The following is a 12,214-nucleotide window of genomic DNA, read 5'->3' on the forward strand; positions in this document are numbered from 1 at the left end:
GACTTCATATTGAGATCCTTCATTGAATCATGTTTGCAAAAATAATTTATCAGCCGGATGTGGTGGCGCTCGCCTTTAATCCCAGCACTTGGGAGGCAGAGGCGAGTGGATTTCTGAGTTGATAGCCAGCCTGGTCTACAGAGTGAGTTCTGGACTAGCCAGGACTATATGATGAGACCTTTAAAAAAAAATCCAGTTCATACAGTCTAAGCCTTCTCCGTCGACCAGGCTACCTTTGAACTTGGAGTAGCTGGGTTGCAGGATTATGTTACCAAGCCTGGCTTAGGCCATGCCGGTCCCGCCTTCCTTCTGTCCCAGAAGACTTTTCTAGATCCTGTCCTTCACTGACTTGGGGCCCTGAATGGTGCATGAGCCTGTGGACAGCAGCTGACACACTAACACCGCTCAGGAAGAATGTATGCCTGTCTTCCCAGTGACTGTCTCTCTGCTTCTTTGTTCCTTAGCTTGATGCCTTCCCTCTCTCATGTGTCCAGCTCTTTTCCCTGCTCAGAAGCAGGAAGTATCAGGAGGGACAGTGAACGTATCTTTTAAAGACAGCTAACTCTTGTGGGAGCGCACCAAACTGGAGAGCTGTGTGCTGGAGGTTGAAAGCTGATCAAAACTGATAATAAAGTTAATTGTTACCCAGTCCGTGGTTGTGACCTATCCAGGTGTGCAAGTGAAACTACACTGCTCCTGACAGAACACCTTTGTCTGAGACGGCATGGGGGTGGGAGCCTGGGCTACTGCTCGGTAAGGTTTTCCACAGCAGGGACCCCAGCACTAAGCTGCTTCACACAAAATCTAGTGCGCACACACATGCACGTTCGTACATAGGAGGGAGGTTCCGTCCAGAGAATGGACAGGTCTTAGGGACCTCCCCAGGGGGTGTAAGGGTGGCAGGGGAAAGGAGCCACCTTACAGTCCACCACCCCTGCTGATGAACGGGCGCTCAGAGGCCTGCTTTCCTGCCCTGTTGAGGGAGCGGCAGACTAGAAATCAGGTGTTTTCTGTGGCCTGTATGTATACACAGCCTAGCCTTTTTAGTGCTCTGGGCTTGTTTCCTATCTATAGTAAGTGACTAGTGAGCTGCTGAGAATTCAGGCTCTTCAGTCTTGTTTTAGGAGGCATTGAAGGCTCAGGAGCTAAGGAACTGGCTCCTCTAACCATAAAGCCAGGTGGGCCCTCAGGCTCCTCCAAAGGCAATGGGGGTTGTAGAAAGCCAGGTGGGCCCTCAGGCTCCTCCAAAGGCAATGGGGGTTGTAGCCTGAGGTCCCCTTCTAGGAGAGCAAATGAACCCACCTAGGCCACATTCAGATAAACTGAATCCTGGCTCATGATGAACTCAGCCCAGACAAAGAATGTTGTTTAGTTACTTTAGATGGGATGGGGGATGGGGCACACCTCCGTTTCCTCAAGCAATTAGAGCATAGGGGAAAATTCCTCATACCCTTCCTAGTCTGAGGAGAAGGGGGCTGGGGATTCTGGAGGACCTGTTAAAGTCTCATTGAGATGGTAACTGCTTAAAGGGGCCCTACCTCTCCACATCAGTGTTACTGTGTTCCAGTCCAGAGGTCCAAACTTTAACCTTTTAGTTCCCAGGACTCAACTGACTTTCCTGGTCTCAGATAGATAAGAGATAAGGCAACTCTAGGACTACCCAGGAAGCCTCCAGGAAAGCCAAGGGCTTCCTTGTAAGCAGACTTTTGCAGCCTGGCCTAGAGTCCCCCAAGGAGCAGCACCCAGTCCTTCAGGCTTCTGGAATGTGGGGGTTCTTCCCCACATTTACTGTCCCCCCCCCCAGACCTGAATGGAGCTTGTGTTAGAATCAGTGGAAGACTTGCTGCCTGAGCCGCTTGAGGACCAGTCCAACCACAAGGGGAGGTGCGTCCCTGTCTGCAACACATACTTCCCTGTGGTTGATGAGTCCCGGGCAGCATGGGTGCTCCGTGCTATGTTTCTAGATAGAAGATAGGGAGCACCCCACACTTTGGGGCCACCGAGAAATTGGGGACCTTTTGACCTCTGTTCTCTGAGAAAGAATGCTTACTGTTTTCATCTTTCTTTCTTTCTCTCTCTCTCTCTCTCTCTCTCTCTCTCTCTCTCTCTCTCTCTCTTTTTCTTTCTTTCGTCTTTTGTTTGTTTCTTTGTTTGTTTTTGAGATGAATTTCTCTGCCGAACAGCACTGGCTGTCCCAAAACTCACTCTGTACTCTGTAGACCAGGCTGGCCTTGAACTCACACATATCTGCCTCTGCCTCTGCCTCTGGGAATACAGTTTGCAATGCCACTGCCCAGCTGAGAATGCTAACCCTTAATGGGTTGTGTACTACCACACACAACTCTGTCAGGGGGTCTAGAACTATCTGTAGCAATGGTGGGCTACCTGGCAAAGCCTTCCATAGGTTAGCCAACTCTCCCAATCTTGGATGTAGAACTTAGTCCTCAAACTCAAAATATCCAGGGCCAACCAACCATGGTGAGTTTGCCTCCAACACCCAAAGGTTAGACTTTGTCTACTGCTGGGGAAGACACTCCAGGCTTAGGGCTGCAGAGGGTAGAGTTGGTGGCCCCTAGACCCAAGCTTGCAACAGTCTCAGACACCTAACCAAACCTGTGTGACCAGATTCCTGGAGGCCCCTGGAAGGCTTCAGAGGGAGTCTCTAGGCAGGCTGGGCTCCATTAGCCTTGCTTTGCAGCCACTCCCTCATAACCTACTGTGAAATCCCTGCCCCAGGAGGCAGATGAGCTGGGCAGGTCTGACCCCATCTGCAGAGTGCTGGAAACTGGCCATTGATCTAAAGAGTCTCCCAGTTCTGACTTGGAGACCGCAGAAAAACCATCTCCGTCGGCCACCAAATGGCTCGGTGTGTAAAAATGTACTTGCCAACTAGCCTGACCATCTAACTCCTGGGACCGTGAGGAGGAAGAAGAGCAGCACCAACCACTGCAAATTGCCCTCTGACCTCCTCCCACATGCAGTGATACCCGGGTGCTCACATACACACAGCCTACACAAGTAAGTAAAATTTAGCAAGACTGTATCAGCTTGGAGGCTGGAAAGAGTTCTGAGTGTTCTGAGAAGCAGTTCTGTTCCCAGCACATATGCCGATTGGCTCACAACCACCTGTAACTCTGCTTCCAGGGAGCTGATGCCTCTGGCTTCTGCAGGCACAGCACTCATGAGCACATATCCACACATACTCCTTCCCACAAAATTAGGATTCTTATTTTATTTTATTTTAGACAGGGTTTCTCTGTGTAGCCCTGGCTGTCCTGAAACTTGCTCTGTAGACCAAGCTAGTCTCCAACTCAGGGATTCACCTGTCTCTGCCTCTGCCTTTGGAGTGCCGAGATTGAAGGTGTGCACCACCACGCAGGGCAGAAAAGAACCTTCTAAAACTCTGAGAAGGCATCTCAGCAGAGAGAGGTAGATGGGTGGCCTTAGCCCACTTTCCAGACCAGGTGACTAACATGGGCCTTAGTCTGTTCATTTGGTGAGAAAGGTTCTCAAATTTTGGAGGTCACAGAAGTAATGAGCGCACCACACCCTGGGTTCCAATACCCAGCTTCATAGACAGTGAGCATTGAGATGCCTAAGCTGGTAAAAGGTTCTTGCTGCCAAACATCACTACCTGAGCTCCATCTCCATGCCCCAGATGATAGAAAGAGAACTACTCCTGCGAGTTATCCTTACACAAGCACGCGCGCGCGCGCGCGCGCGCACACACACACACACACACACACACACACACACACAGTGGTGTAGGCGTAGTAACTAAGAAAAACTTTAGCCTGGAGGCCCATGCCTTTAATCCCAACACTTGGGAGGCAGAGGCGGATCTCTGTGAGTTCAAGGCCAGCCTGATTTATAGAGCAAATTCCAGGACAGTTGGGGCTACACAGAGAAACCCTGTCTCAAAAGACCAAAAACCAAGAAACAAACAACTTTGTAAAGGCCTAAAAACATAGTAGGGGAACACCTAAATCCCTAAGTGTGTGTGTGTGTGTGTGTGTGTGTGTGCGCGCGTGTGCGCGCGTGTCGAGCGCATGCACGCAAGTGTGCATACCTTCCAGTCCTGCTCAGTTCAGTGTTTATTCTATAAGAGGAAGAGGTTGTCCTCTTGGGTGTGGTAGCACGCGCTTTTAATCTCAGAGCCCCAGAGGCAAAGGGAGGCAGGTGTGTGAGTTCAAGGCCAGCCTGGTCTACAAAGAGAGATCCAGGACAGCCAGGGCTGTTACACAGAGAAACCCTGTCTTGGAAAGAAAGAAAAAAAAAGAGGTTGAGGTTGTCCTAAACTATCTCTTGAGAAGCCCCTTACTTCTCTGAAGGAAAAAAAAAAATGGAAGGGATTGTCTATACCCTGGTCTTTTTCTCAGTGCTGGAAATGGAACCCAGGGCCTGGTGTGCATCAGGAACACGTTCCCTACCTGAGTCACACCTCACCTCCATCACCTCCCTTTTATTAGTGCATAGCATTTACTCTCCAATACCACAGGTGTCTAGGAGACATTTTCATAATATATTATCATGTAGCCTTGCTAATACATACTCCTTTTCTTGCTTAAAAGTTTTATGTGGCCAGGGACCAGCACTCGGGAGTCAGAGGCAGGCAGCTCTCTGTAAGCTCAAGGCCAGCCTGGACTACAGAGCTAGTTCCAGGACAGGCTCTAAAGCTACGCAGGGAAATCCTGTCTCAAAAAAAAAACAAAAACAAAAGCAACCCCCCCCAAAGATTTATGTGTATGTGGGTGCAGCTGAGTATATATAGGATCCAGGATTGGAGGTATTGGTATATGTCACCATACCAGGCCCCTTTTTTTCCTTTTGTTTGTTTGTTTACTTGGTTTTTTTTGTTTTGTTTTGGTTTTTTGAGACTGGATTTCTCTGTGTAGACATTGCTGTCCTAGAACTAGCTCTGTAGTGCAGGCTGGCCTGTCTATGCCTCCCAAGTGCTGGGATTAAAGGCATGCACCACAATGCCTGGCTTTTCTCATCTTTCTTTTAAAAGACAGAGTTTCACTGTGTAACCCAGATTGGCTTTGAACTCTTGGTGATCCTCTACTGTGTCAGAGTCTGCAGTGCTGAGATTGGCATAAGCTATTATGTCCAATCCGTTTGTGTGCGCATGCAAAGTTGTACTTGCCTGTGGATGCTTGCACACATGTGGAAGTCTGTTGACATTGGGTGTATTCATTATTCCTTTCTCTCTCTCTCTCTCTCTCTCTCTCTCTCTCTCTCTCTCTCTCTCTCTCACACACACACACACACACACACACACACCAGATTAGCCTTGAACTCACAGCGTCTGCCTGCCTCTGTCTCAGGAGTGCTGGGATTAAAGGCATGTTCCACTACTGCTTGGCTTGAAACACCTCTGGACTGTGGCCGGAGAGATTGTTCAGTGGTTAAGACCACTCTTTCCAGGTTTGATTCCCAGTACCTACCTGGTGGCTCACAACCACCTGTAATGCTAGTTATAGGGAATCTAATGTTCTCTTCTGGCCTTTACAGGCAACAGGAACACATGTGCAGATATACATGCAGGCAAAACACCTGGGGTTCAGGTTGCTGGCCTGGCCTCTTTTTTTCTTTCTTTCTTTCTTTCTTTCTTTCTTTCTTTCTTCCTTTCTTTCTTTTTTTACCCTAATAGTCCTCAGAAGTTGAGCATGGTGGTACACACCTTACTCTTAGGACTCAGGAGACAGAGGCAGGCAGATCTCAGTAAGGTCCCAGCCAGTCAAGGCTATAACTCTGTCCAAAATGAAAAAAAGAAAGAAAGAAAGGAAGGAAGGAAGGAAGGAAGGAAGGAAGGAAGGAAGGAAGAGAAAGAAAGAAAGAAAGAAAGAAAGAAAGAAGGAAAGAAAGAAAGAAAGAAAAAGGCCTCAGAAGTTCTTAGCCTGCAGAAGGGCATTGCTCATGACTCCCATGACCTCTCTGAAATGTGCACATATTGGCAGGATTGTGGTCCCTTGTGGAATGCAGAATCTAAGTTTTCTCAACTCAGTCTCCGGCCCAAAGAGGTTAAGACACTTAGTCCTCCCTAGTCACCCCGGTAGGATCAGAATTTAAGCTGAAATCAGGCAGCATTCTGTGAATGGAGACGCTAAGGGACCGGAAGTCAGGGCTCAGGGACCTGACCCCTTTGCCCACCTCCGTAGTGTCTGGGCTTGGCTGGCTATTCATGTAACTATCAGAAGTCCCTATCCCAGAGTCCCCTCCTTGTCCCTTCTTGCCCCAGGCCCCTTTCTACCCCTCCCCATCGCCACAACGGGCTCTTTATCACCAGGCCACTAGGGACTTCCAGCCGCTCGGCTCAGCCCCCTAGTTTCGGCAATGGGGGTGGAATGGGAACACCTGAGCCGAGGTAGAATCGTATGCGTGTGTGTATGGGGGGGGGGGGAGTAGTTTTCTAGGCCGTTGCCTTGGTAATGCCACCTGAGCTGGGCGCCAGGCACCTGTTGTCTGGGAAACTGTAGGCGGGGCCTCTCCCCTAGGAGCTGCCGGGGGTTATTGAACTGAGACTGGAGACAGATCGGATTCCAGAGAGTCCTGAAAGGGTGGGGGTGGAGAGGGGTACGATGATGGATAATGGGGGCATATTTTCCCCACAGAGTGAATCAGACAGGTGGCAAAGAGGGCGCAGGCTGAGGCTGAGAACTCATCGGCCCATTTCTCTGTTCCAAGCCAATAAATTGGCTCCTCTCGTCCCTTTTCTGTGCGTCCTGTCTTCCCGGAATTCCTTTGACCCCGGGTTTCCACTTGGTCTTGGCACCCTACCCTAAACCCGAGGGCCCCCATCCCACCCCCTTTTCACCACTGCCCTGGTTCTGTTACCCAATGGTAGCCTCTAGGTCCCTTGCCCGGCTCCTCCCCTACCTAGGCCTTAAAACCCCGCCTGCAACCAGCGCCCTCAGACGCCCCAGGTGACACCTCACAGTTCTGTTTTGAGACAAGCAGTGTACCGGCCGAGAGGACTTCAACCGAGAGAGGACGGGAGCAGCCAGCAGAGAGGACCGCGGCTGTTCTGAGTCCATGGCAGGTTTGGAGGGTCTCTGATGGGCCACAAGCGATCCTGATCCTGCTGAGCAAGACCTAAGGACGTCTTGGTATTCAGTGAGTATCAGATGTGCGAGGCCCGCCGATGTGAGGTCTGTCCTGGCCTGTGAGCAACAGATTCACCTCCTGAGCAGTGAGACCCACCCGAACTCGGACTCCGCGCCCCCAACTCTGTCGAGTACGTGATTCAGGCTGAGAGCTGAGAAGACCCGAGGAGCAGATGGCTTCAACTGGTCTTGAACTCCTTGGCATGACCCTGGCAGTGCTAGGCTGGCTAGGGACCCTGGTGTCCTGTGCCCTGCCACTGTGGAAGGTGACTGCCTTCATCGGCAACAGCATCGTTGTGGCCCAGGTGGTGTGGGAGGGGCTGTGGATGTCCTGTGTGGTCCAGAGCACTGGCCAGATGCAGTGCAAGGTGTACGACTCGCTGCTGGCGCTGCCCCAGGACCTGCAGGCTGCCAGAGCCCTCTGTGTTGTTGCCCTCCTGCTGGCTTTGCTGGGCCTGCTGGTGGCCATCACGGGTGCCCAGTGCACCACATGCGTGGAGGATGAAGGTGCCAAGGCCCGAATTGTGCTCACTGCAGGGGTCCTCCTTCTCCTCTCGGGCATCCTGGTGCTCATCCCTGTCTGCTGGACAGCCCATGCCATCATCCAGGATTTCTATAACCCACTGGTGGCTGAAGCCCTCAAGAGAGAGTTGGGGGCCTCCCTCTACCTGGGCTGGGCAGCGGCAGCACTGCTCATGCTGGGTGGAGGGCTGCTCTGCTGCACGTGTCCCCCGTCCCATTTCGAGCGGCCCCGTGGACCCAGGCTGGGCTACTCCATCCCCTCCCGTTCGGGTGCTTCAGGACTGGATAAGAGGGACTATGTCTGAGGCTTCCCCCAGAAGCTGGAACGGGCAGCCTTATGCCCAGGCACTGGGCTGTGCCCTTGCATCTCTCATCAACTCATGCGCCGCTCACTTCTTTGTTTGGTTAAGACTTGGCTCTAGGAGAATCTCAGCTGGTCCGTCTTGAGCCAGCCCTTTGCAGTGGTTGTAACCTTGTGAATGCGCCAAAGCTACTGGGTACCCTGGCCCTTCCCTGACTCCCAGGGTATTGCTGTGGTCTCCTCTCCTGAACTGACTTAGTCTCTGTTGAGTTCTGCCTTACCCCAAGAACCTGGACCTCAGCCTCCTTGCCTTCAAAATAAGATGCGCACTGTGACCTAACAGCCCAACCGCTGCCTGAGTCCAAGCTGCTTGGTGCCCTACTCACTCCCCAACTTGAGCTGGGAATAAAAGCACATTGTAACTGCGCTTCCTCTGATCTGTGGAAAGGCACGGGGGTGCGGGGTGCTCCAGGTTCCAGCCAGCAAGCTTACTGGCTTATAATATGGGGTCTGAGCCAGAAAAGCTTGGAATTGATTATGGAACTGCCACCTCCCTCTAGTTACGCTTGTACCAAATACCAAGTGACATCAAAGGCACATTATAAAAACCATGTTTTATTTAGTAAAATGTGTGGGCAGGGAAATGTGCAAGGTTAGAGAAACGGTGGTGGAGGGTCTACCACACAGCTGGGACCTGATCTGGGGGAGATCATGGTAACTTTGGTAAGGGGATGTAGGGGCCAAAGGTTGGAAGACTTGGAGTAGAAAATTCTTTGGTAACTTATCACCTGCCCTTCCAGGACTGGGGACTCTTGGAACAGGCCATCTTGGGGTTCACAAAGGCCAGATTCACATGTGGCCTCAAAACAGGTTCCACAGAAGATTCCCAGAGTGAATAAAGACACAGACTAAAAGTGTCACCCCTCCCGATGCACGACCAAAATGCCAACAGAGTCTGGACTGGTTGAGGCAGGAAAACCAGAACCTGTCTCAAAAACAGAGCCAACCCTAGGGGCAGGGTATCATACAGCTCATCGGTAGAGTGCTTGCCCCCCAAACTTGTGGGGCCCCCAGGTTCAGTATCCGCTACTGCAAAAGAAAAACAAGAAAAACAACCCAAAACTCCTAGGCATTGTCTCTTGATGGCTCAGCTCAGGGTCCTAAGGTTCCCTGGCCAGTAAAGCCTCACTCCCCAGTAAGCATCAGACATAATTCTTGGTGGGGTATTCAGAGGGTCCCCGAATGGCCGAATGTGGGGCAGATGTAGAATAACGGGCCATGTAATGGCCAGGTCCCCGGGGCCCCCCAGAGGAGCAGGCACAGCACAACAGCCCTCCACCCAGCAGCAAAAGGCCCGAGGCTGCCCAGCCCAGATAGAGGGAGGCCCCCAGCTCCCGCTTTTGAGCATCAGCTACCAAGGGGTTATAGAAGTCCTGGATGACAGAATGGGCAGTCCAGGAGACAGGAATAAGGGTCAGGACACCGGAGATGACAAAGGTGATCCCGGAGATGAGCACCAGCCGAGACTTGGAATTCTTGTCTTCCACACAGGTAGTGCATTTGGCTCCCGCGAGGTAGACCAGCAGGCCAATCAGGACGACGAGGAGGGTGATGACACAGAGGGCTCTAGCGGCTTGTAGGTCCTGGGGCAGCGCCAGCAGTGAGTCGTACACCTTGCACTGCATCTGGCCAGTGCTCTGGACCACACAGGACATCCACAGCCCCTCCCACACCATCTGGGCCACAACGATGCTGTTGCCGATGAAGGCTGTCACCTTCCACATGGGTAGAGCACAAGACACCAGGGCGTTGACCCAGCCAAGCAGGGTCAGGATGATCCCCAAGATTTGCAGACCGGCAGAGGCCATGATGAGGTTGAGGGGCTGTGTAGCGTGGAAAGATGAAAATAGGAGTGTTAAAAGTGTGGCAGGCCCAGATGTTCTGTATCTTGCCAGCTGCGATACCAACAAGTACCTTGGCAGTTGGTTACTCTGTCCTGCAGTGTGGGTTAGATACACTTCCTGGGCCAATCAAAAGTAAAACAAGGCCGGGCGGTGGTGGCGCACGCCTTTAATCCCAGCACTCCGGAGGCAGAGTCAGTCGGATCTCTGGGAGTTTGAGACCAGCCTGGTCTACAGAGCTAGTTCCAGGACAGGCTCTAAAACCACAGAGAAACCCTGTCTCGAAAAACAAAAAAACAAAAACAAAAAAAAAAAAACAAAAAAAAAAGTAAAACAAGAATTTAATTTTTTCCTAGTCTGTGATGGGCAAAGCACGAAATCCTGTTGCTTTTTTGTACAGGTGACAGGACAAACCTTAAACGCGGGCCAGTGCAGTGATCTCGGACACTTATTTTATTTGAGACAGGGTCTAAGGTAGCACCAGCTAGCTGAGGATGACCTTGAACTTCTGACCCTCCTGCTTTCAAGGAGTGCTGGGTAACAGGTGTTTACCTGTAAGGCCTCACCTAGATAATGGCAGCGCTGGTGACCGAACTCAGGGCCAGGCAAGCCCTCTACAAACTGAGAGGCATCCTCAGGTACAGTTTATCAGGTGAGCAGAGTGTCACAAAGAGGGTGAAATGTAATGTCAGGGGTGTAATTTTGGGACGGTTGGGCTCTAACTACAAGTTTCAGGTCCAACCTTATCACTTCAGCCCTCAGGTGAGATCTCAAGCTTCCTCCTATCACCCAGGCTCAAAAGGAAACCCCCAGCTCCGCTCCAGGCTCCACTTCAGGTGGATCTAATTCCTTGAAATCCCAGGCCTAGCCCTCCCCCACACTCCAGGTACCTCTTCCCAATAGCTGGGAGTGGCTGGAGGCCCTTCCACGCCAGGCTCAGCACGCCCTGGAGGGCAAGAGAGAGGAGGAAAAACAAACCCTTTCTTCACCCAAAAGCAGATTTTTCTAGGCTACCAGCCAATTCTCGGTCCAGCCTCCACCTCTAAGGGTCAAGGTGCAAGCCCTAAAGATGGGAGCATTCTTTTGAATTTTACACCAAAGGCCATGCTTCCTTCCCTCTCTGAACACAGCCTCCCAAGGAGCTAAAATTCAAGACCCCCAGTGCCTTCTGTGACAGGCTGCACCTGTGTCCTTCACGTCGCACTTCACGTAATGTTGGCGCTGAGGGAATCAGTTCTGTTCGGCTCCAGGCTGTGGCTCCCCATTACCCTGGGTTCTAAGTGTGCACCTTGCACCTAAGAACGGCATAGGCCCTTTTCGACACCTCTCCCTTGCAGTCTCACCCTGGAGACCCGTGTCAAGATCTGGAGAGACATCCGCCTCTTCTCATCTCTGTCCCTTTCCACTTACCGAGTACTCTCTCAGCTTTGTCCGAGGGCGTCTGTAAGGCTCGGCCACCCGGGGCTGGCTGGTTATCTATCAAGCCTAGAAGTGCGCGACCAGGAGGGGCTTAATGGCGGCGCCCGAAGCTGGGTCCGCGCCTGCAGGTGAGGGGGAGGGGAGTCCCGCCCCAGAGAAGCCAAGCAGGTGGAGGAGGGGCGTCCCGGGTTTCGGTGCCTTTGTCCCAGGGAGGGGGAGGGGCGCTTAACTTTTCCAGGGCCGCGGGGACTCGATCACCTCGCGGGGCTCGAGGCACCACTTTCTACCTAGGGACTTGAGAACCCAAGTGGCTGCCGCTAGGATCGAAGTTCCAGCTCTCTGCACACGCCCGCACGCACCCTGGCTCATCCCCGGCTAGCGTATCTCCACACTTGCCCCAGGCTCACCTGCGAGAGACTGCAAAGATTCCCAAGTCGAAAGTAGGGACGAGGGCGGAGGCAAGGGGTCTTAAAGTCGCAATTACGTCACTGGACCACCTCCCTCTGGGAGGGGCAGGACTCCCCCCCCCCCCACGACGGCAGCCAGTGTGCGTTTCTCGGCAGGGTGTCTTAGTTACTGGCGACTCCAAAGTCAACACCTGCTACCCGCTGAGTTCAGCGACTGGAGTTGTGACTTGAGAATTCACTCAACTTTTCATAGTCCGTCTGCATGTAAGTCCTAAGGTACAAATTAAAGGGCACATGGCGGGGGGGGGGGCGGTGTGTGGCTGTCATACTGCGTACCTGTGATCAAAAGAAGGCTAGCAATGGTTCTGGTCTTCTCTACCGGCCCCGGGGATCGAACTCCAGATTGACAGGCTTGGCAACAGGCCTCCTTAACCGCTGAGCCATCTCGTTTTGTTATACCCTCGAGGCCCTTAAGAAAGCAGCTTGTGGGTCTGGGAAGATGACTCACCAGTTATGAGCCTTTCTGCTCTTCCAGGTCACCGGTTTTTTTCTTTTTCT

General features: G+C 52.2%; 2 protein-coding genes across 3 annotated transcripts; one reads left to right on the forward strand and one right to left on the reverse strand.

Annotated features, from left to right (window-relative positions):
- Window positions 1-6,932: 6,932 nt before the first annotated feature.
- On the forward strand, window positions 6,933-8,463 carry Cldn9 (claudin 9). Its single transcript, XM_050134519.1, has one exon. The coding sequence runs from the start codon at window positions 7,280-7,282 to the stop codon at window positions 7,931-7,933; it is 654 nt and encodes a 217-aa protein (XP_049990476.1). The 5' UTR covers window positions 6,933-7,279; the 3' UTR covers window positions 7,934-8,463.
- Window positions 8,464-8,530: 67 nt separating this feature from the next.
- On the reverse strand, window positions 8,531-11,761 carry Cldn6 (claudin 6). 2 transcript variants are annotated; one of them, XM_050134504.1, is made up of 3 exons: window positions 11,657-11,729; window positions 11,241-11,315; window positions 8,531-9,812 (listed from the first exon to the last, which is right to left on the reverse strand). In XM_050134504.1, exon 3 carries the CDS (start codon window positions 9,795-9,797, stop codon window positions 9,132-9,134), a length of 666 nt encoding a protein of 221 aa, XP_049990461.1. In that variant the 5' UTR covers window positions 9,798-9,812; window positions 11,241-11,315; window positions 11,657-11,729; the 3' UTR covers window positions 8,531-9,131. The 2 variants fall into 2 exon arrangements, with proteins under 2 accessions (XP_049990461.1, XP_049990455.1); XM_050134498.1 differs by lacking the exon at window positions 11,241-11,315 and having other exon boundaries at window positions 11,657-11,761.
- Window positions 11,762-12,214: the final 453 nt, after the last annotated feature.

This window comes from Alexandromys fortis, unplaced genomic scaffold, assembly GCF_014885135.2.
Source record: "Alexandromys fortis isolate MF-2015 unplaced genomic scaffold, M_Fortis_MF-2015_v1.1 scaffold_29, whole genome shotgun sequence".
Lineage (NCBI taxonomy): Eukaryota > Metazoa > Chordata > Mammalia > Rodentia > Cricetidae > Alexandromys > Alexandromys fortis.

Coding starts and splice junctions, on each gene's coding strand:
- Cldn9 (XM_050134519.1), top strand. CDS start 7,280: ATGGCTTCAACTGGTCTTGAACTCCTTGGCATGACCCTGGCAGTGCTA.
- Cldn6 (XM_050134498.1), bottom strand. CDS start 9,797: ATGGCCTCTGCCGGTCTGCAAATCTTGGGGATCATCCTGACCCTGCTT.